The 24,308-nt window shown below is 45.3% G+C and overlaps 1 protein-coding gene across 1 annotated transcript in view; it reads right to left on the bottom strand.

Annotated features, from left to right (window-relative positions):
* Positions 1-117: 117 nt before the first annotated feature.
* LOC121567838 (inactive heparanase-2) overlaps positions 118-24,308 on the bottom strand; it is a 144,777-nt gene continuing 120,586 nt past the window's right edge. Inside the window, exons 10-12 of the mRNA XM_041878200.2 lie at positions 21,527-21,672; positions 6,954-7,100; positions 118-938 (exon numbers count right to left, since the gene is read on the bottom strand). Of these exons, the coding sequence (XP_041734134.1) occupies positions 776-938; positions 6,954-7,100; positions 21,527-21,672 (456 nt within the window). The 3' untranslated portion in view covers positions 118-775. The remainder of the gene's footprint in view (positions 939-6,953; positions 7,101-21,526; positions 21,673-24,308) is intronic.

Raw genomic sequence — 24,308 nt, 5'->3', positions numbered from 1 at the left:
ACACACACACACACACACACACACACACACACACACACACACACACACACACACACACACACACACACACACACACACACACACACACACACACACACACACACACACACACACAAACACACACAAACACACACACACACACACACACACACACGGAGACAGATAATTCAATCAGAACAGCAGACATGGCTGTTGGAGCTAACACATGCCCTGTGGTTGACTGGTTGTGTTTTCTCCATGTTTTCTCTTCTTTCTGTCTATCCTTCTGCCAGGAGCATGTGAGTATCAACAACAGAGAGTTGAAAGGAGTTTGCGGGGGAAACAATAAGAGTTGTTGGCAGATACAAAGCTGAGTGACCGTTAGTAGATCTGATGATCAAAGACATGGAAGAGAAGCCTTGTTGGATGATGATACAACCATCTGACATAGAAGTTCTGTCATAACAAAACTCAATAACCTTTTTACAAAACAATACAAAATCACATACTAGAATCATCACTGTCCGTCTCACAGCACATGGGGGAGTTGGTGTAGAGAGCGATTGAAAGGTATTCAGTGCAACCCTTGTTTTGGACGAAGGGCAAGCCTTTCGGAGTCAGACCAGGGACTAGGGACTAGTGATAAGGAAACAGAAGGTAGAAAGTAAGGGCTAGGAAGTAAGGATAAGTGGAGCGAGGGGTGAGGATGTGGTCCGGTATTAGGAAACGGTGGGGGTGGTGAGGGGTGTGGGGGGGGGGTAGGTGAAGGGAGAGGAGGAGTTTTATCTGTTGAGTATTATCTGCGGCAGGCGTAAGCGTTGATGTTCTTGATGACGTAGAAGCCGATGGTCATAGGGGGCATGGCTATTGTCCTCCCTGCCCGCAGAGTCCGAGGCTTCAACTCTGGAAACGTCTCGTTGTCTACCATCAACAACCTTTCTCCGTTCAACTGGACTGACCTGGAGGAAGAAAGGAGAGTGGAGTTAGAGAGACGAAGAGAGTGGAATGAGAGATAGGAGAGAGGTGGGGAGAGAGGAGAGCGAAGCTGGACTGGTAGCTCAGTTGGTAGAGCATGGCGCATGCAACGCCAGGGTTGTGGGTTCGTTTCCCACGGGGGCCCGGTATGAAAATGTATGCACTCACTAACTGTAAGTCGCTCTGGATAAGAGCGTCTGCTAAATTACAAAAATGTAAATGGTAGGGCAGGAGTCATTCTGAGGCTGTACTTACAGTCCTCTGAAGACTAGGGGGCGCTACAGTTACATCATTGCAGCCTCTTGACACTAGAGCAGGTTTCGTGACAGATGTGATCCTTCTACTCTAGATGGAAGAGTGGCTAGGTTGGGGTTTATTCTTTCTCAATTCCAGGCAATTCATGAATTGATCTGCACTCCCATGGGTGAATTTCTAGTCCAATACAAATAACTGGCATGGAAAGAGAGCACTGAGAAGAATTTCAACCACTTTGGGAGTGGGGATTAGACTGGATGCTCATAAACAAATAGCCAATGTTGTATTCTTATGAGTGCCAGATTCCCATAGTCGTTTTCCTGTCCCGTCATCTGCGAGTGGAGGCCTGTACTAAGTCAGCGGTCCACTAGCTAACTGAACGTGAAAGCCTAATGAATCCAATGCAATGAGGTTTTAACTTCCATGCCAAAACGACGATAAACACAGCGAAATAGCAAATGAATTACACGATTATAAATAATGAAAAATTATGAAGACAATTTTGTAACATTTTCTCAGGGGGAAAAACAATACTCAGAACCATATATTTATCTAAATATGTGGCTCTGGCAACACCTAATTGGGAGACGATTCCATTGGAGTCATCAAACAACTATGTTGTTGTTCTGAACAACAGAACTGTTGGTGTAATAAAGGTAGTAAATAAACCCTCACACGCACCCTGTCGCCGTACAGAACTCTTCCAACAGTCTGAACACTCAATTCACACCTCCACCTCCACCTTCAACTCCACCTTCAACTCCACCTTCCTTTCTTTAGAAACAACAGGGATCTAAAGGCTGAACACTCTCTCTCGCTCTCTGTCTCGCTCTCTCGCTCTCTGTCTCGCTCTCTCTCTCTGTCTCGCTCTTTCTCTATTTCTCTCTCTGTCTCTCTCTGTCTCTCTCTCTCTCTCTCTCTCTCTCTCTCTCTGTCTCTCTCTCTCTCTCTCTCTCTCTCTCTCTCTCTCTCTCTCTCTCTCTCTCTCTCTCTCTCTCTCTCTCTCTCTCTCTCTCTCTCTCTCTCTCTCTCTCTCTCTCTCTCTCTCTCTCTCTCTCTCTGTCTCTCTTCGTCGGCACGGTGTGATAGTGTGTGCCACACAGCAGGCTTCAGAACCCCAATGTTGATCTTAACTAACACCTCTCCCCTACAGTAACAATCGTAGAGACCCGGATTACAGCCTAGTTCGGGCTGCCCCTTGAATTCACTGCAATGTTGTTTGACAACAATCCTTCCATATTCCATGGAAAACGTGAGGACACATTTTTTTTTTACAGCATGTATGAAAGGTGCAGTGAAATGCTTGCGTGCTATCTCCCTCAACATTGCAGTACAATAATCAATATCAACAATAAAAAAGTATAGTAAAAATATCAAGTAATTAGAAGAAGGTAGTATGCAAAGTAATAAACTGATATGTACACAATAGGATATACTGTATAGATTATGAATGTGCTATGTCAAGTATGACTGTATGAGTATGATCCACAAATATAAAGTGGATAGTGTCATGGTCACACAGTATATAATAATAGTATATAATAGAACTGCAGTGTTGACTGTGTGTGTGGTATCACTACTGGCACCAAGCACACATCAGAGCCCGGTTGGTCATGGGTTCAATCCTTGTGGCCACTTTCCTACTCTCTCTCCTCCTGCCCTGTCACCACATTTGTTTCATACTGTCTAAATTAAAGCAATACAAAATAAGAAAGGAGCGTGGAATTACACTGTGATATAGGCCTGAGAGGACCTAATTGAGATCAACGGCTCCAAATAGGAAAGGATAACTAGATATTTACATGGGGACCAGAGAGTGCCACATTGGCTGATTTATGAGATTTAAGGATACCAATATGTAAAGGAAAATGAAAGGTCATTTTGGGGCATTCGATGGATTACATTCTTTCCCACCTGGTTAGCCTCAATTTCAAATAATTATTGAACTTTTGTAACATTTCACTTGTTCATTTCACTTTGTATTGGAAAATCTAGAGATTGAAAAGCACATTAATACCTATATCTATTTCGTATGGTCAGAGTGGCATATACTGTATACAGTATATAGGGCTGGCTGTTGAGTTGTAGTCATATTTATAGACATCTGGAGTTGCTTAAACATGAATAAAAGTCTCCACTGCCCTGTCTGGGGTCAGTTAAAGCAGTTAGAACAGCAGTAAGAGTCTAGAACAGAGCCGGCGTTCCCCTACACTGCTTACGGTTCTATTAGGCACCACTATAATCCCCTGTAACACCACTCACACATCCTCATCATAAAAAATCTGTTATTACAGCACACCCACCCACACACGCACACACACACGCACACACACACACACACACACACACACACACACACACACACACACACACACACACACACACACACACACACACACACACACACACACACACACACACACACACACACACACACACACACACACACACTATTTAACAGTCTGATGGCCTGGAGATAGAAGCTGTTTTTCAGTCTCTTGATCCCAGCTTTGATGCACCTATACTGTCTCCACCGTCTAGATGGTAGCGGGGTGAACAGGCCGTGGCTCGGGGGGTTGAGGTCCTTGTTGATCTTCTTGACCTAGCAGGGGTTCCCAACCTTGTTTCCCCAGGGCCTTTTCACATATAAAAAATGTAATGCCCCCCCTAATGTATTTATTTATTAAGATAGCCTATATTAAATACACCACCAGCTTGATTTGGTGTAATTTGAGGGACCTAGGAAAATGGTGTTGTTTGAAGCTCATTTCCTGCAATTCTACGTAGTTTAACAATACTCTTCTAAATAAGCTATTTAATGATAATAACAATGTTAATAATAATATGGATGGATAAGGAAAATAAAGTCTAGGCCTTATAAAGGGTTTATGGAGGCTTGAGCCTTTAAAGTTGTGATTTGTTTAAAGTGGAACCAAAAATGCTTCAGTAGAGCCACATGGTTCACTGATAGAGATCCCAAATCCTATCTTCAAATCCTCCCTATTAAAGGAGAACCATCCACCCTGTTTCCCATAGAGATTACTGAGGTTAGCTAGAGGGACAGCTTTGTTATGGGAACCTAGGTATCTCTGTCTCTCTCCTGTATCTTGGACATGTCAGGTCAATGTGTGTGTGTGTGTGTGTGTGTGTGTGTGTGTGTGTGTGTGTGTGTGTGTGTGTGTGTGCGTGTGCGCATGCGCGCGCGTGTGTCTTGTTAGGTCAGTATATGAAAAAATATACTCTATTAATAAAGCAGTGTGGATGTTTGATCAGAAAACAAGTGTTCCATGAAGCTCTGTTCTCTCTGTGTGTAGCCCTCTGTCTGTGATCAGCAAGATATCTATAGAGAAAGGAAGAAATATATAGAAATGGAGGGAGCGAGAGAAAGAGAGGGCCACTAGGACCACTATTGTTTTCACTATATATTTTACCTCTTGGGGATGTTATTCGAAAACATAATGTTAACTTTCACTGCTATGCGGATGACACACAGCTGTACATTTCAATGAAACATGGTGAAGCCCCAAAATTGCCCTCGCTAGAAGCCTGTGTTTCAGACATAAGGAAGTGGATGGCTGAAAACTTTTTACTTTTAAACTCGGACAAAACAGAGATGCTTGTTCTAGGTCCCAAGAAACAAAGAGATCTTCTGTTAAATCTGACAATTCATCTTGATGGTTGTAAAGTCGTCTCAAATAAAACTGTGAAGGACCTCGGCGTTACTCTTGACCCTGATCTCTCTTTTGACGAACATATCAAGACTGTTTCAAGGACAGCTTTTTTCCATCTACGTAACATTGCAAAAATCAGAAATTTTCTGTCCAAAAATGATGCAGAAAAATTAATCCATGCATTTGTTACTTCTAGGTTAGACTACTGCAATGCTCTATTTTCCGGCTACCCGGATAAAGCACTAAATAAACTTCAGTTAGTGCTAAATACGGCTGCTAGAATCCTGACTAGAACCAAGAAATTTGATCATATTACTCCAGTGCTAGCTTCCCTACACTGGCTTCCTGTTAAGGCAAGGGCTGATTTCAAGGTTTTACTGTTAACCTATAAAGCGTTACATGGGCTTGCTCCTACCTATCTTTCCGAGTTGGTCCTGCCGTACATACCAATACGTACGCTACGGTCACAAGACGCAGGCCTCCTAATTGTCCCTAGAATTTCTAAGCAAACAGCGGGAGGCAGGGCTTTCTCCTATAGATCTCCATTTTTATGGAACAGTCTGCCTACCCATGTGAGAGACGCAGACTCGGTCTCAACCTTTAAGTCTTTACTGAAGACTTATCTCTTCAGTAGGTCATATGATTGAGTGTAGTCTGGCCCAGGAGTGTGAAGGTGAACGGAAAGGCTCTGGAGCAACGAACAGCCCTTGCTGTCTCTGCCAGGCCGGTTCCCCTCTCCACTGGGGTTCTCTGCCTCTAACCCTGTTGCAGGGGCTGAGTCACTGGCTTGCTGGTGCTCTTTCATGCCGTCCCTGGGAGGGGTGCGTCACTTGAGTGGGTTGAGTTACTGACGTGATCTTCCTGTCTGGGTTGGCGCCCCCCTTGGTTTGTGCTGTGGTGGAGACCTCTGTGGGCTATACTCGGCCTTGTCTCAGGATTGTAAGTTGGTGGTTGAGGATATCCCTCTAGTGGTGCGGGGGCTGTGCTTTGGCAGAGTGGGTGGGGTTATATCCTTCCTGTTTGGCCCTGTCCGGGGTTTCTTCGGATGGGGCCACAGTGTCTCCGGACCGCTCCTGTCTCAGCCTCCAGTATTTATGCTGCAGTAGTTTATGTGTCGGGGGCTGGGGTTAGTTGGTTATACCTGGAGTACTTCTCCTGTCTTATCCAGTGTCCTGTGTGAATTTAAGTATGCTCTCTCTAATTCTCTCGTTCTCTCTTTCTCTCTGAGAACCTGAGCCCTAGGACCATACGTCAGGACTACCGGGCATGATGACACCTTGCTGTCCCCAGTCCGCCTGGCCTTGCTGCTATTCCAGTTTCAACTGTTCTGCCTGCGGTTACGAAACCCCTACCTGTCCCAGACCTGCTGTTTTCAACTCTTAATGATCGGCTATGAAAAGCCAACTGAGAGACCTGAGCCCTAGGACCATACGTCGGGACTACCGGCCGTGGTGACTCCTTGCTGTCCCCAGTCCGCCTGGCCTTGCTGCTATTCCAGTTTCAACTGTTCTGCCTGCGGTTATGGAACCCCTACCTGTCCCAGACCTGCTGTTTTCAACTCTTAATGATCGGCTATGAAAAGCCAACTGAGATTTATTCCTGATTATTATTTGACCATGCTTGTCACTTATGAACATTTTTGAACATCTTGGCATGGTTCTGTTATAATCTTCACCCGGCACAGCCAGAAGAGGACTGGCCACCCCTCATAGCCTGGTTCCTCTCTAGGTTTCTTCCTAGGTTTTCGCCTTTCTAGGGAGTTTTTCCTAGCCACCGTGCTTCTACACCTGCATTACTAGCTGTTTGGGGTTTTAGGCTGGGTTTCTGTACAGCACTTCGAGATATTAGCTGATGTAAGAAGGGCTATATAAAATAAAATTGATTGATTGATTGAGAGAAAGGGAGAGAGAGAAGGAGAAAGGAGAGAGTGTGTGTGTGTGAATGTCAGACCCCTCCCACTGGGCACACACTGGTTGAATCAACGTTGTTTCCACGTCATTTCAATGAAAATACGTTGAACCAACATGGAATAGATGTTAAATTGACGTCTTTGCCCTGTGGGCTGCTACTGACCTGGCGTGTAGTCCGTCTGTCCCATAGGGCTGTACCAGGTACTGATGGACAGTCATGTTACGTAAGGTACCCGCCAGCTTGATTTTCTTCCTCGACCGATGCAGGTTGATGATATAGATGGTTATGGATCCTCTCACGTAGTTACGACTGGAAGGAATAGAAGAGAAGAGAGGCATTCTAAATTAAAAAGCCAGTAAAGATAAACACAAATATTGGTTTTCATGGTCTCCTTTTTCTTCTTCTAGTCTGAAGCATCATCACCCCCTCACTGCAGAGACAGAGAGACAGACAGAGAGGAAGTTCATTGACTAGACCTTTTGTTGCTCTTTCACTCCCTTCTTCTCACTATCTTTAGCTGGATCTGTAAGGGCCTTTATAGTATCTTCCTCTGCCAAGCACAATAGAACCTTCAATAACTAACTAGGAGAAGAGTAATTTTAAAGACAGAGAAAAGCCTTTAAAATGGTTACCTGGTATGGCAGGGATGGAACAAAGCTGCTACCCGCCAATTTAATAACAGGAGCAAAAGAGTTGTAGAAAACGGGTCAATCTGAACGTGTTCCAAGCATTCCATAAACTCACTGTAATCTAGTTCTTCTCTTCATTAGAATCCTAAACCTGTCATCAATTTTTAGTATATACAGTGGGGCAAAAAAGTATTTAGTCAGCCACCAATTGTGCAAGTTCTCCCACTTAAAAGGATGAGAGAGGCCTGTAATTTTCATCATAGGTACATGTCAACTATGACAGACAAAATGAGAAAAAAAAATCCAGAAAATCACATTGTAGGATTTTTTATGAATTTATTTGCAAATTATGGTGGAAAATAAGTATTTGGTCAATAACAAAAGTTTCTCAATACTTTGTTATATACCCCTTGTTGGCAATGACACAGGTCAAACGTTTTCTGTAAGTCTTCACAAGGTTTTCACACACTGTTGCTGGTATTTTGGCCCATTCCTCCATGCAGATCTCCTCTAGAGCAGTGATGTTTTGGGGCTGTCGCTGGACAACACGGACTTTCAACTCCCTCCAAAGATTTTCTATGGGGTTGAGATCTGGAGACTGGCTAGGCCACTCCAGGACCTTGAAATGCTTCTACGAAGCCACTCCTTCGTTGCCCGGGGGTGTGTTTGGGATCATTGTCATGCTAAAAGACCCAGCCACGTTTAATCTTCAATGCCCTTGCTGATGGAAGGAGGTTTTCACTCAAAATCTCACGATACATGGCCCCATTCATTCTTTCCTTTACACGGATCAGTCGTCCTGGTCCCTTTGCAGAAAAACAGCCCCAAAGCATGAAGTTTCCACCCCCATGCTTCACAGTAGGTATGGTGTTCTTTGGATGCAACTCAGCATTCTTTGTCCTCCAAACACGATGAGTTGAGTTTTTACCAAAAAGTTATATTTTGGTTTCATCTGACCATATGACATTCTCCCAATCCTCTTCTGGATCATCCAAATGCACTCTAGCAAATTTCAGACGGGCCTGGACATTTACTGGCTTAAGCAGGGGGACACGTCTGGCAATGCAGGATTTGAGTCCCTGGCGGAGTAGTGTGTTACTGATGTTAGGCTTTGTTACTTTGGTCCCAGCTCTCTGCAGGTCATTCACTAGGTCCCCCCGTGTGGTTCTGGGATTTTTGCTCACCATTCTTGTGATCATTTTGACCCCACGGGGTGAGATCTTGCGTGGAGCCCCAGATCGAGGGAGATTATCAGTGGTCTTGTATGTCTTCCATTTCCTAATAATTGCTCCCACAGTTGATTTCTTCAAACCAAGCTGCTTACCTATTGCAGATTCAGTCTTCCCAGCCTGGTGCAGGTCTACAATTTTGTTTCTGGTGTCCTTTGACAGCTCTTTGGTCTTGACCATAGTGGAGTTTGGAGTGTGACTGTTTGAGGTTGTGGACAGGTGTCTTTTATACTGATAACAAGTTCAAACAGGTGCCATTAATACAGGTAACGAGTGGAGGACAGAGGAGCCTCTTAAAGAAGAAGTTACAGGTCTGTGAGAGCCAGAAATCTTGCTTGTTTGTAGGTGACCAAATACTTATTTTCCACCATAATTTGCAAATAAATTCATAAAAAATCCTACAATGTGATTTTCTGGATTTTTTTTCTCAATTTGTCTGTCATAGTTGACGTGTACCTATGATGAAAATGACAGGCCTCTCTCATCTTTTTAAGTGGGAGAACTTGCACAATTGGTGGCTGACTAAATACTTTTTTTCCCCACTGTACATTTCTATTAAAGCGGCAATCAGAAGTTGAAACAATAACAAAGTGTTCTCCTCGCCCCTGTTCCGGTAAAATGCTGAGGGATGGAGCTGGAGAAATGTAATCCCCTTTCAGTTTCATAGACAGAGCTATGGAGGCAAGGAATTACCATCCATGCTATCAAAATGATAGTTTTAACCATGTTTTGAGGCTATATAGTGTTTGTTTACATTTACTTTGTTTACAAACATTGGAGTAAAACAAGGTTATATTTTGGGTTCTGATGGGGTACAACAGTTGAACTAAGCTTATGATGTATTTAAAAGTTATATTCTTCAAGAACCAATGGGTACATATCCTTCATTTATGGATGTAGCAACGGCAGACTGCCCTTTTAAACCGTATTTCATGTAATTGCCCTCTTGGCCCTGTTTCTAGATATTTATAGTACATTTCATAATACTGTCATATATGCCCATATTGAAGGGATCTAAGATGTTTTGATATGATCAAAACCTAAGACCTAAAGTCCCTACTCACATCACATTAAGGGTCAATTGGAGGGTGTGAAGGTGTGGGACTGGCCTCCTAGAGTTACACAGACAATACAGCATGAGTCCCAGTCTCTGGAACAGAGTTCTGGGGACAGGATTTAGGAGATTTTAGCCAAAAGTAAATATCTACCAGAGAAAAATAAGGCAAACATGATAAAATGTAATAACCAGTCTAATGTGAAGGCTGGATCAACACAACTGGAGTGGTACCATATGTTTCTGGGTGTGTGGTGATACCATATGTTTCCGAGGACCACATTGTTCAGGGTCAAGGTTGGGCTTTGTCAGACAGGTTGACTAGCGATCCCTCTCTGATCATCAATCTCTCTCTCTCCATCTGTCTCACTCTCCATCTCTCTCTCTCCATCACTCTCTCTATCTCTCTCTCTCTCTCCATCTGTCTCACTCTCCATCTCTCTCTCTCCATCTCTCTCTCTCCATCTCTCTCCATCTGTCTCACTCTCCATCTCTCTCTCTCCATCTCTCTCTCTCCATCTCTCTCTCTCCATCTGTCTCACTCTCCATCTCTCGCTCTCCATCTGTCTCTCTCTCTCTCTCTCTCTCTCTCTCTCTCTCTCTCTCTCTCTCTCTCTCTCTCTCTCTCTCCATCTCTCTCTCTCCATCTCTCTCCATCTGTCTCACTCTCCATCTCTCGCTCTCCATCTGTCTCTCTCTCTCTCTCTCTCTCTTCCTCTCTCTCTCTCTCTCTCTCTCTCTCTCTCTCTCTCTCTCTCTCCATCTCTCTCTCTCCATCTCTCTCCATCTGTCTCACTCTCCATCTGTCTCTCTCTCTCTCTCTCTCTCTCTCTCTCTCTCTCTCTCTCTCTCTCTCTCTCTCTCTCTCTCTCTCTCTCTCTCTCTCTCTCTCTCTCTCTCTCTCTCTCTCTCTCTCTCTCTCTCTCTCTCTCTCTCTCTCTCTCCCTCCATCTCTCCATCTCTCTCTCTCCATCTCTCTCTCCATCTGTCTCACTCCATCTCTCTCTCTCCATCTGTCTCTCTCCATCTGTCTCTCTCTCCATCTCTCTCCATATGTTTCTCTCTCCATCTCTCTCTCTCCATCTCTCTCTCTCCATCTGTCTCTCTCTCCATCTGTCTCTCTCTCCATCTCTCTCTCCATCTGTCTCTCTCTTCATCTGTCTCTCTCTCCATCTCTCTCTCTTCATCTGTCTCTCTCTCCATCTGTCTCACTCTCCATCTCTCTCTCTCCATCTCTCACGGCTTCTGGTTTTTGTTCACTCTCTGTCTCTACACCTCATCGTACAACAAAGAAACACTAAGCAGACACACAGAGTTCCAATTCAAGTGACTTGAAAAAATGCTAACATAGACACTGTTGACAGAAAACAGAACCAGGGTTGGTCACGTCTGTATACAGAAACCAATGTCTGTCTGTCTTCGTGTCAGACAGTGTAATCAGTCAGGCCTGGAGAGTTTCTTCTGCTCAACTATTGGAGCCTTATGCCAAACATCACTCAGGGCTGGGATGGATCAGACAGAGAGAGATGGAGGGATAGATACTGGTAGATTAGACGGAGAGATGGAGGGATAGATACTGGTAGATCAGACAGAGCGAGATGGAGGGATAGATACTGGTAGATTAGACAGAGAGAGATGGAGGGATAGATACTGATAGATTAGACGGAGAGAGATGGAGGGATAGATATTGGTAGATTAGATGGAGAGATGGAGGGATAGATACTGGTAGATTAGATGGAGAGATGGAGGGATAGATACTGGTAGATTAGACGGAAAGATGGAGGGATAGATACTGGTAGATTAGATGGAGAGATGGAGGGATAGATACTGGTAGATCAGACAGAGAGATGGAGGGATAGATACTGGTAGATTAGATGGAGAGATGGAGGGATAGATACTGGTAGATCAGACAGAGAGATGGAGGGACAGATACTGGTAGATTAGATGGAGAGATGGAGGGATAGATACTGGTAGATTAGATGGAGAGATGGAGGGATAGATACTGGTAGATTAGATGGAGAGATGGAGGGATAGATACTGGTAGATTAGACGGAAAGATGGAGGGATAGATACTGGTAGATTAGATGGAGAGATGGAGGGATAGATACTGGTAGATCAGACAGAGAGATGGAGGGATAGATACTGGTAGATTAGATGGAGAGATGGAGGGATAGATACTGGTAGATTAGATGGAGAGATGGAGGGATAGATACTGGTAGATTAGACGGAAAGATGGAGGGATAGATACTGGTAGATTAGATGGAGAGATGGAGGGATAGATACTGGTAGATCAGACAGAGAGATGGAGGGATAGATACTGGTAGATTAGATGGAGAGATGGAGGGATAGATACTGGTAGATCAGACAGAGAGATGGAGGGATAGATACTGGTAGATTAGATGGAGAGATGGAGGGATAGATACTGGTAGATCAGACAGAGAGATGGAGGGATAGATACTGGTAGATTAGACAGAGAGATGGAGGGATAGATACTGGTAGATCAGACAGAGAGATGGAGGGATAGATACTGGTAGATCAGACAGAGAGAGATGGAGGGATAGATACTGGTAGATTAGACAGAGAGAGATGGAGGGATAGATACTGGTAGATCAGACAGAGAGATGGAGGGATAGATACTGGTAGATCAGACAGAGAGAGATGGAGGGATAGATACTGGTAGATTAGACAGAGAGAGATGGAGGGATAGATACTGGTAGATCAGACAGAGAGATGGAGGGAGGGATAAAGACAGTACAGGATTTCCAAAACGATGAGGTTCTGAGGCATTAGAAGCAGGAACGTAAACAACCCTTCACGTTGTTTGATGTTGGAGCATCGGTTCAGAGTGAAACAGACCATGCTAACCGCTAAGTGTCTGGAAGGCTGGAAACCGCTAACTGGCTATCCGGCTAGAAGAATACAATACCCTTGATAGCAAAAGAGTAATGAAACCGCTAACTGGCTAAAGAGGATAGATGTTGAAATCCAGACAAAAGACATGTGCCAGGGAATACAGGCTCCCATCATAAGAGGCGATAGTATCCTTCCAGGTGCCAGATGGAAAGCACTTGATGACAACTATTTCAAATATCTGCAGATCTGTCAACAGGCCACACCATAGGTTGCAGATCAGATGTGAGGTATGTCTATATCTGTATCAGTAGATACACACTCTCTAGAGTGTACTCTTCGCACCACACCTGTAACTATGATGGAATAGACGACTATAGACAAATCCAATTGCTTGGAGCAGGGGATAGAGATCAAAGAAAATGTTCACCAGCAAAGACGGAAGACTGATACACCCGTTTATGTATTCATTGTATATTTAAAATATACAGTTCCTTCAGAAACTATTCAAACCCTATGACTTTTTCCACATTTTGTTACGTTACAGCCTTATTCTAAAATGGACTAAATATAACAATAGCCCATAATGACAAAGTGAAACAGGTTTTTATACATTTTTGCAAATGTATTATAAATAAAAAACAGAAATACCTTATTTACATAAGTATTCAGACTCTTTGCTATGAGACTCGAAATTGAGCTCAGGTGCATCCTGTTTCCATTGATCATCCTTGAGATGTTTCTACAACTTGATTGGAGTCCACCTGTGGTACATTCAATTGATTGGACATGATTTGGAAAGGCACACACTTGTCTATATAAGGTCCCACAGTTGACAGTGCATGTCAGAGCAAAAACCAAGCCATGAGGTCGAAGGAATTGTCCGTAGAGCTCCGAGACAGGATTGTGTCGAGGCACAGATCTGGGGAAGGGTACCAAAACATTTCTGCAGCATTGAAGGTCCCCAAGACCACAGTGGCCTCCATCATTCTTAAATGGAAGAAGTTTGGAACCACCAAAACTCTTCCTAGAGCTGGCCGCCCGGCCAAACTGAGCAATCGGGGGAGAAGGGCCTTGGTCAGGGAGGTGACCAAGAATCCGATGGTCACTGATAGAGCTCTAGAGTTCCTCTGTGGAGATGGGAGAACTTTCCAGAAGGACAACCATCTCTGCAGCACTCCACCAATCAGACGGAAGCCACTCCTCAGTAAAAGACACATGGCAGCCCGCTTGGAGTTTGCCAAAAGGCACCTAAAGACTCTCAGACTACGAGAAACAAGATTCTCGGGTCTGATGAAACCAAGATTTAACTCTTTGGCCTGAATGCCAAGCGTCACGTCTGGAAGAAACCTGGCACCATCCCTAGGGTGAAGCACGGTGGTGGCAGCATCATGCTGTGGGGATGTTTTTCAGTTTTTTTGTCAGGCTCGAGGCAAAGATGGACGGAGCAAAGTACAGAGAGATCCTTGATGAAAACCTGCTCCAGAGCGCTCAAGACCTCAGACTGGGGCGAAGGTTCACCTTCCAACAGGACAACGACCCTAAGCACACAGCCAAGACAACGCAGGAGTGGCTTTGGGACAAGTCTCTGAATGTCCTTGAGTGGCTCAGCCAGAGCCTGGACTTGAACACGATCGAACATCTCTGGAGAGACCTGAAAATAGCTGTGCAGCAACGCTCCCCATCTAGCCTGACAGAGCTTTAGAGGGTCTGCAGAGAGGAATGGGAGAAACTCCCCAAATACAGATGTGCCAAGCATGTAGCGTCATACCCAAGAAGACTCGAGGCTGTAATCGCTGCCAAAGGTGCTTCAACAAAGTACTGAGTAAAGGGTCTGAATACTGAATACTTATGTAAATGTGATTTGCAAACATTTCTAAAAACCTGTTTTTGCTTTGTCATTATGGGATATTGTGTGTAGATTGATGAGTGGGAAAAAAACAATTTAATCAATTTTAGAATAAGGCTGTAGCGGAACAAAATTTGGAAAAAGTCAAGGGGTCTGAATACTTTCCGAATGCACTGTATATAGAACATTATAGTTATTACATATAGATAGTGTAGTGTGTGGAGTAGGGTGAACAGGGTGAACAGTTGTAACTGAGCCGTGTGTGTAGGTGGGACAGAGGGCAATAAGTCTAGCCTGGTGCTGAAAGCTCTGCTGACCTGCTACACATCACACACGGCTGGGTTAAATGATAACCTTGAACAGGGGGAACAGGGGGATGGTGCTGCTCTTTATCTAGTCTGGGACAGACGTCCCTATTGTACCTACCCCTCCGTCTCCTCTCATCCTCCCCCCAAAACCCCCTCCAACTGGGATAAAGGACTGGCACACCTGTTCGCTGCTGCTTTCATGAAGAGAACAGTCCCTCACACGCCTGATAAGTGATACCTGTTAAGTTTTATGGCCTGGCCTCTAAAAGACTGAGGTGTCTGGATTATGGTTATTTATGAGCTGTAGTTACAGGCAGACTAGGTATAATTGTGGCAGACTGGGTTATTGATGTGACTTAGTATGGCTAGAGTGGCTTATTAAATCAATCAAATCAAATTTTATTGGTCACATACAAATGTTTAGCAGATGTTATTGCGGGTGTAGCGAAATGCTTGTGTTTCTAGCTCCGACAGTGCAGTAATATCTAACAAGTAACATCTAACAATTTCACAACATATACCAAATACACACAAATCTAAGTAAGGAATGAATTAAGAATATATACATATATACATATATGGATGAGCGATGTCAGAGCGGCATGGACTAAGATACAGTAGAATACAGTATATACATATGAGATGAGTAATGCAAGATATGTAAACATTATTAAAGTGACTAAGATACCGTAGAATAGTATAGAATACTGTCACGCTCTGGCTCCGGGACTCTGTATGTTGAGCCAGGGTGTGTTCATTCATTGGGTGTATTTCTATGTTGGTATTTCTGTTGGGTTCATTTCTATGTTTGAATGAATGACTCCCAATCAGAGGCAACGAGTGTCAGCTGTGTGCTGGTTGTCTCTGATTGGGAGCCATATTTAACTGTCTGTGTTTCACTTTGTGTTTGTGGGTTTTTGTTCCTTTACGGTCATTGTTACTGTGGACTTCACGAGTCGTCTTTTGTTTTGGTTTTTGTGCGTTTGTACAATAAAGTCAATCATGTTCGCTCAACATTGGTCTACTCCTTTTCAAGACGATCGTGACAGAAAAACCCACCATACAACGACCAAGCAGCGTGTCCAGGAACACACGCAGGAGGTGACTCTGGTGGATGTCCTCCTCGGTTGGGGGCAGATTACCGAGGAGGAGGCCGTCCGGTACCGGAGGGCTATGAAGGGGGAGACCCAGGCAGGAGAGGAGCAGCGGCGTCAGCAGTGCCATCGTCGGACGGACGAGAGGCACCCCCAATAATTTTTAGGGGGAGCACACGGCATGGGCGACTGGGCAGCAGGAGGCTGCCACAGGGGCGAAATAGGAGACGAAGGGAGAAGGCCACCGGGTTTTGGGGGCCAGAAGGCAGGTTGGCGGAGCCTGGATGGAGAGCAGAGCCAACTCCCGTACTCAGGCATGGCAGCATGAGACTGGGCAGGTTCCGCGGTATGCGGAGCTGCGCACTGTGCCACGAGTGGTCCGGCATAGTCCGTACGTCCTGTGCGAGCACCCCGCACGTGTTGTGCGAAGGTGGGCATGCAGCCAGGACGGAGTGTGCCCGGCTCAGCGCTCGGGGCCTCCAGTGCCTCTCCTCGGTCCCGGATATCCTGCGCCAGTATCACGTGCTGTTATGCCAGTACGGGTACACAGCCCTGTACGTCCTGTGCTGATGCCTCACACAGAGTGTGTGAAGGTAGGCATTCAGCCAGGACGGGTTGTGGCAGCTCTTCACTCCAGGTCTCCTATCCGTCTCCATAGCCCAGTCCGGCCTGTTCCTGCTCCACGCACCAAACCTACGGTGTGCGTCGCCAGCCCAGCCCGGCCTGTTCCTGCTCCACGCACCAAACCTACGGTGTGCGTCGCCAGCCCAGCCCGGCCTGTTCCTGCTCCACGCACCAAACCTACGGTGTGCGTCGCCAGCCCAGCCCGGCCTGTTCCTGCTCCACGCACCAAACCTACGGTGTGCGTCGCCAGCCCAGCCCGGCCTGTTCCTGCTCCACGCACCAAGCCTAGGGTGTGCGTCGCCAGCCCAGCCCGGCCTGTTCCTGCTCCACGCACCAAGCCTACGGTGTGCATCGCCAGCCCTGTCCGGCCTGTCCCTGCTCCACGCACCAAGCCTACGGTGTGCGTCGACAGCCCTGCCCGGCCTATTCCTGCTCCACGCACCAAGCCTACGGTGTGTGTCGCCAGCCCAGTCCGGCCTGTCCCTGCTCCACGCACCAAGCCTACGGGGTGCGTCGCCAGCCCTGTCCGGCCTGTCCCTGCTCCACGCACCAAGCCTACGGTGTGCGTCGTCAGCCTGGTCCAGCCCGTTCCTGCCACTCGCACCAAGCCAGGGGTGCGAGTCGTCAGCCTGGCACAGCCCGTTCCTGCTACTCGCACCAAGCCCGGGGTGCGAGTCGTCAGCCTGGTAAGACCGGTCAGCTGCTCCACAACGGAGCGTAAGCAATCCGCTCCGTCAATGTCTAGTCCAGATCCAGCCAGCGGGGTCAGACCGGACCAGGGGCGCTATGGGGGGTTGATTGGAGGGTGGTGGGCAAGGCCGGAGCCAGAGCCGCCGCCGAGGAGGTATGCCCACCCAGCCCTCCCTTGTTTAGCCCTTATTGAGGCGCGGTCGCAGTCCGCGCCTCAGCCTTTAGGGGGGGGTACTGTCACGCTCTGGCTCCGGGACTCTGTATGTTGAGCCAGGGTGTGTTCATTCATTGGGTGTATTTCTATGTTGGTATTTCTGTTGGGTTCATTTCTATGTTTGAATGAATGACTCCCAATCAGAGGCAACGAGTGTCAGCTGTGTGCTGGTTGTCTCTGATTGGGAGCCATATTTAACTGTCTGTGTTTCACTTTGTGTTTGTGGGTTTTTGTTCCTTTACGGTCATTGTTACTGTGGACTTCACGAGTCGTCTTTTGTTTTGGTTTTTGTGCGTTTGTACAATAAAGTCAATCATGTTCGCTCAACACGCTGCGTATTGGTCTACTCCTTTTCAAGACGATCGTGACAAATACAGTATGTATACGTATGAGATGGTAAGAAATGTGACCGTTCCTGGTGCAAAAACAATGTCCTATCCCGGAGCTCGAGTAAATTACATTACTAAGCTGCTCCCGAATGTACTACGTCGTGAAGGGCAGCTCTGAACAGTTGAAACTGGATTTTAAAGAACTGATTGACTCTCTGCTAGACACTAACAAAAAAAACATCATATCTGGCCCTGTTACCTCTCTGAATCGTGGCATTGAACGCTTTAGCAGGATTCTTGCTCTTCACAACTATTGCAGCTCAATGGGTGTAACGTTTGTTGACAATTTCGATACCTTTGGAAACAAAACACGTTTTATAAGGAGGATGGGATCCACCCAAATCATTTGGGTTCCTGGATCCTTTCACAGCATTATAAGGCTGCGTTGACTGCAATGACTACTACAGCAACTGAAATAACTGCAACACTTAACAAAGAGTTGCAGTTAGTTTCGGAATGGGTGGCAAGGAATAAGTTAGTCCTGAATATTTCCAAAACTAAAAGCATTGTATTTGGGTCAAATCATTCACTAAACCCTTAACCTCAACTACATCTCTTAATGGATAATGTGGAAATTGAGCAAGTTGATGTGACTAAACTGCTTGGCGTAACCCTGGATTGTAGACTGTCATGGTCAAAGCATATTGATACAACAGTAGCTAAGATGGGGAGAAGTATGTCCATAATTAAGCGCTGCTCTGCCTTCTTAACAACACTTTCAACAAGGCAGGTCCTACAGGCCCTAGTTTTGTCACACCTAGACTATTGTTCAGTAGTGTGGTCAGGTGCTACAAAGAGGGACTTGGGAAAATTGCAGCTGGCTCAGAACAGGGCAGCACGGCTGGCCCATAAAAGTACACGGCGAGTTAACATTAATGACATGCATGTCAGTCTCTCCTGGCTCAGAGTGGAAGAGAGATTGACTTCATCACTGCTTGTTTTTGTAAGAGGTGTTGACAAGCTGAATGTACCGAGCTGTCTGTTTGGAATACTGGCACACAGCTCGGACACCCATGCATACCCCACAAGACATGCCACCAGAGGTCTCTTCACAGTCCCCAAGTCCAGAACAGACTATGGGAGGCACACAGTACTACATAGAGCCATGACTACATGGAACTCTATTCCACATCAGGTAACTGATGCAAGCAGTAGAATCAGATTTAAAAAACAGGTAAAAATACACATTATGGAACAACGGGGACTGTGAAGAGACACACACAAGGGTATATTCACATGCATACGCACACATTGTGATATTGTTTTATGGTGGTATTAAACATTTTGTATTGTAGATAGGTAGTGGTGTAATAATGTCATATGATGTATTGTTTTATATTTTGTTTTATATGTAATGTAAGTCCTTTAAAATGTTTGGACCCCAGGAAGAGTAGCTGCTGCCTCGGCAGCAGCTAATGGGGATCCCTAATAAATACAAATACAAATACAAATGCAAGATATGTCAACATTATTAAAGTGGCTAGTGTTCCATTTCTTAAAGTGGCCAGTGATTTCTAGTCTATGTCTATAGGCAGCAGCCGCTAATGTGCTAGTGATGGCTGTTTAACAGTCTGATGGCCTTGAGATAGAAGCTGTTTTTCAGTCTCTAGGTCCAAGCTTTGATGCACCTGTCCTGACCTCGCCTTCTAGATGATAGCGGGGTGAACAGGCAGTGGATCGGGTGGTTGATGTCCTTGATTATCTTTTTGGCCTTCCTGTGACATCGGGTGCTGTAGGTATCCTGGAGGGTGGGTAGTTTAACCCCGGTAATGTGTTGGGCAGACCGCATCACCCTCTGGAGAGCCTTGCGGTTGCGGGCGGTGCAGTTGACGTACCAGGCGGTGATACAGCCCGACAGGATTCTCTAAATTGTGCATCTGTAAAAGTTTGTGAGGATTTTAGGTGCCAAGCCAAATTTCTTTAGCCTCCTGAGGTTGAAGAGGCTCTGTTGTGCCTTCTTCACCACACTGTTTGTGTGGGTGGTATAGGGGGGGGTATACAGGTAAAATACCAAGTCCATATTATGGCAAGAACATATCAAATAAGCAAAGAGAAATGACAGTCCATCATTACTTTAAGACATGAAGGTCAGTCAGTACGGAACATTTCAAGAACTTTGAAAGTTTCTTCAAGTGCAGTCGCAAAAACCATCAAGCGCTATGATGAAACTGGCTCTCATGAGGACTGCCACAGGAATGTACGACCCAGAGTTACCTGCTGCAGAGGATAAGTTCATGAGAGTTACCAGCCTCAGAAATTGCAGCCCAAATAAATGCTTCACAGATTTCAAGTAACTAACCCATCTCAACATCAACTGTTCAGAGGAGACTGTGTGAATCAGGCTTTTATGGTCGAATTGCTGCAAAGAAACCACTACTAAAGGACACCAATAAGAAGAGGAGACTTGCTTGGGCCAAGAAACACGAGCAATGGACATTAGACCGGTGGAAATGTGTCCTTTGGTCTGGAGTCCAAATTAGAGATTTTTGGTTCCAACCACCGTGTCGTTGTGAGACGCGGTGTTGGTGAACGGATGATCTCCGCATGTGTATTTCCCACCGTGAAGCATGGAGGAGGAGGTGTTATGGTGTGGGGGTGCTTTTCTGGTGACACTGTCTGTGATTTATTTAGAATTCAAGGCACACTTAACCAGCATGGCTACCACAGCATTCTGCAGCGATACATCATCCCATCTGGTTTGGGCTTCGTGGGACTATCATTTGTTTTTTAACAGGACAATGACCCAACACACCTCCAGGCTGTGTAAGTGCTATTTTACCAAGAAGGAGAGTGATGGAGTGCTGCATCAGATGACCTGGCATCCACAATCCCCCGACTTCAACCAAATTGAGATGGTTTGGGATGAGTTGGACAGTGGAGTGAAGGAAAAGCAGCCAGCAAGTGCTCAGCATATGTGTGAACTCCTTCAAGACTGTTGGATAAACATTCCAGGTGAAGCTGGTTGAGAGAATGTCAAGTGTGTGCAAAGCTGTCATCAAGGCAAAGGGTGAGATTTCAAGAATCTCAAATATAAAATATATTTTGATTTGTTTAACAATTTTTTGGTTACTACATGATTCCATATGTGTTATTTCATAGTTTTGATGTCTTCACTATTATTCTACAATGTAGAAAATAGTCCAAATAAAGAAAAACCCTTGAATGAGTAGGTGTTCTAAAAACTTTTGACCGGTAATGTATATATATTTTTTAGTGTGAAAATATGCGGGTCGCCAGTTAGGGAACCCTGGGCTATAGTATGGGAGAGACACCATGACTAGACACCGTGCCTCAGGTGTCTTTGAATGTATTGAGAATGTAACACCAAGGGAAGGAAGATGGGACAACAAAGCTATAGAAGTCTAAGCTGTGATTGCTTTGCAGCCACCCAGCTAATTCTTGTCCTTAGGCCAAAAGTGTACTTACAAAATGCAGAACTTACTTGTGGAAGCTGGTACAGGGCTGCATAACTTACTTGTGGAAGCTGGTACAGGGCTGCAGAACTTACTTGTGGAAGCTGGTACAGGGCTGCAGAACTTACTTGTGGAAGCTGGTACAGGGCTGCAGAACTTACTTGTGGAAGCTGGTACAGGGCTGCAGAACTTACTTGTGAAAGCTGGTACAGGGCTGCAAAACTTACTTGTGAAAGCTGGTACAGGGCTGCAGAACTTACTTGTGAAAGCTGGTACAGGGCTGCAGAACTTACTTGTGAAAGCTGGTACAGGGCTGCAGAACTTACTTGTGAAAGCTGGTACAGGGCTGCAGAACTTACTTGTGAAAGCTGGTACAGGGCTGCAGAACTTACTTGTGAAAGCTGGTACAATGTGCGTAGATGCGTAGTTTGTCTCGTATAACCCTCCCTGGTCGTGGTTTCCGCTGTAAGCCTGCTACCCGCACTGCCAACACCCTGGGACCCACCAGACGCTTGAACACCAGGGAGAACCAGTAGTCCTGGAACGCAGGCACGCAGGCACACACACACACACACACACACACACACACACACACACACACACACACACACACACACACACACACACACACACACACACACACACACACACACACACACACACACACACACACACACACACACACACACACACACACACACAGGGGACACCTGTTACACAGTGCAAAACCACACACAGTATATATAGTCAGATAGCAAAGTAAGCATGAGCTACCATAATGATGTTGCCTGAACACAGACATGAGAAGGGCATGCTTTAGCTTAGCGGGTTAACATATTCTTTAGTGAGTGCGTTAACAATCCCATACTGTTCCGTTGAGCCCATTGACTTGTCAACACCGATATAAGGTCTGGCTAAATGGTTGTGTAGTATATCAGAACATGGGGCTGTAGAGGTGCAGAGGTGCTAAAACACTCCCCTATGTCTGATAACAGTTGTATAAAACATCAACAAAACTTAAGATACCACAGTGTGTGTTGAGTGAATCAACTGGATATGAGCCCCTCAGGGTTTACAAGTGTCCAATTCAATATAAATCACACATTATAATACTATTCACCTCAATCATACGGAGGAAAAAAAACATTTGGGAAAAGCAGAGGCTGTACGGGTGTCTACTCCTGTTTCAGCCACCATGGCCAACAAGACCAGGGGTAGAAGCTGGATACCAGATGCTTCAGTCTTTATTGAAAGAGACAATATAATACATACTATTAGATTCCACAGTGAGGAGATGTTACTAGTCTTATGTTTATTTAGCTGCAGGATGGATGTCAACTTCTAACATAACAATAGTCCAAAATGTAACTGCTGTGGGAAATATGCCTGGAAAAAAACCTGTTTGAAATGATTAAATGATAAATACAATAAATAGCATATTACCCTGCACTCTCAGCAAAGACATGGGAGCCTTGGACATGACAGCACATAGTATACCTTTACATTGATAGGTAGAGCAAAGCCAGTAACTTCACAGTGGTCTCCCCTGCTCCTCTCCTCTCCTCTCCTCTCCTCTCCTCTCCTCTCCTCTCCTCTCCTCTCCTCTCCTCTCCTCTCCTCTCCTCTCCTCTCCTCTCCTCTCCTCTCCTCTCCTCTCCTCTCCTCTCCTCTCCTCTCCTCTCCTCTCCTCTCCTCTCCTCTCTCCTGTCCCACTTCTCTTCTCTCTCCTGTCCGGTCCCTCTCCTCCTCTTCTCTCCACTCTCCACTCTCCGCTGTCCTGCCCCCCTCCTGTCCGGTCCCCATCTCTTCTCTGCTTTTTCCCCTGTCCTGCCCCTCTCTCCTCTTCTCTCTCTCTATCTATTTTCATGCCCCTCTCCTCTTCTCTCCTGTCCTCTCTCTCCCCTGTGCTACCCCTCTCCTCTAATCTTCTCCCCTCTCTCCCCAAACTCAACACCTCACCAGAGGTTCTGAACAACATGTGTGTGTCAGGAAGTTCCCATGCAATCCTGCATATGGCAACATTTAAGGGATTTTTTTCCCCACCAGGCCAAGCTTTAACTTAATTTGCTACTCCGCCATCGGGAGAGCCCAGAGTACAGTAAGAGTACTGAACAGAAGTGTACAATTTGGGCTATAGAGAGGGTTATCGGCAGAGGCAGCTGGGAACAGAGCAGACAGTAATATTATGAAGAAATCTGTAGATTCTGAGGTAAAACAAAGAGCAGTTCTTCGGGTGAGAGCCTTGGAGCGTATGACTGTGGTTACATGAGTGCCTTTCTCTTGCAAGATGGACAGATAATAGCAAACATTGGGGAATTATGTTATTCTCCTTTTACACTGTGTCTGGCTATGTTAGAAACTTATATTAGCAAAGTGCATGCCCTGCCTACCTCAGGATTTACCCTCTTTCCAGCCATTACTTCCCTGTTTTTGTGGGGTGTAAATTAATTTGTCACATAATTGTTGCTGGATTGATTTATTTAAAAAGAAAACTAATGCACATTCCAACTCTTGTTTGTACAAAGCAAATGTTCCCATTGATTGTATGATCCCACAGACAGAAGAGAAAGCAATCTTTGCACAGGTGGGTGTTCTTTTTTTGTAGTGTTAAAAAGCCAAATCTCATAAATAGCGTTTTTTGTAAATTATTTGTGCATTGGTAAATTCTAGAGCAGCACATTTAAAACAGGGAGGTATCATTTTCTTAAACATAGTCTCCACCTAATGATTAATATGCAAGAGGATTTGACAAAAACAATAATGAATACGAGTGAAAGCCATGATGAAAGCTACAGCAGATTGGGGGATTGTGAGGGGCGGTACTTTATAGCTCCATTGGTGGCGCATGGCACTTGCAACACCATGATAGTGGGTTCGATTCCCGGGACCACCCATATACGTAAAATGTATGTACACATGACTGTAAGTCGCTTTGGATAAAAGTGTCTGCTAAATGGCATATACAGGGCATTCGGAAAGTATTCAGACCCATTCTCTTTTTCCACATTATGTTATGTTACAGCCTTATTCTAAAATTGATTAAATAAATACAAATCCTCATCAATCTACACACAATACTCCATAAAGACAATGCGAAAACAGGTTTTTAGAAATTTTAGCAAATGTATTAAAGATAAAAAACTGAAATACCTTATTTACAGTATTCAGACCCTT

Source organism: Coregonus clupeaformis, chromosome 1 (genome assembly GCF_020615455.1).
Source record: "Coregonus clupeaformis isolate EN_2021a chromosome 1, ASM2061545v1, whole genome shotgun sequence".
NCBI classification, from domain to species: Eukaryota; Metazoa; Chordata; class Actinopteri; order Salmoniformes; family Salmonidae; genus Coregonus; species Coregonus clupeaformis.
This window is presented reverse-complemented; position numbering and strand designations above follow the sequence as displayed.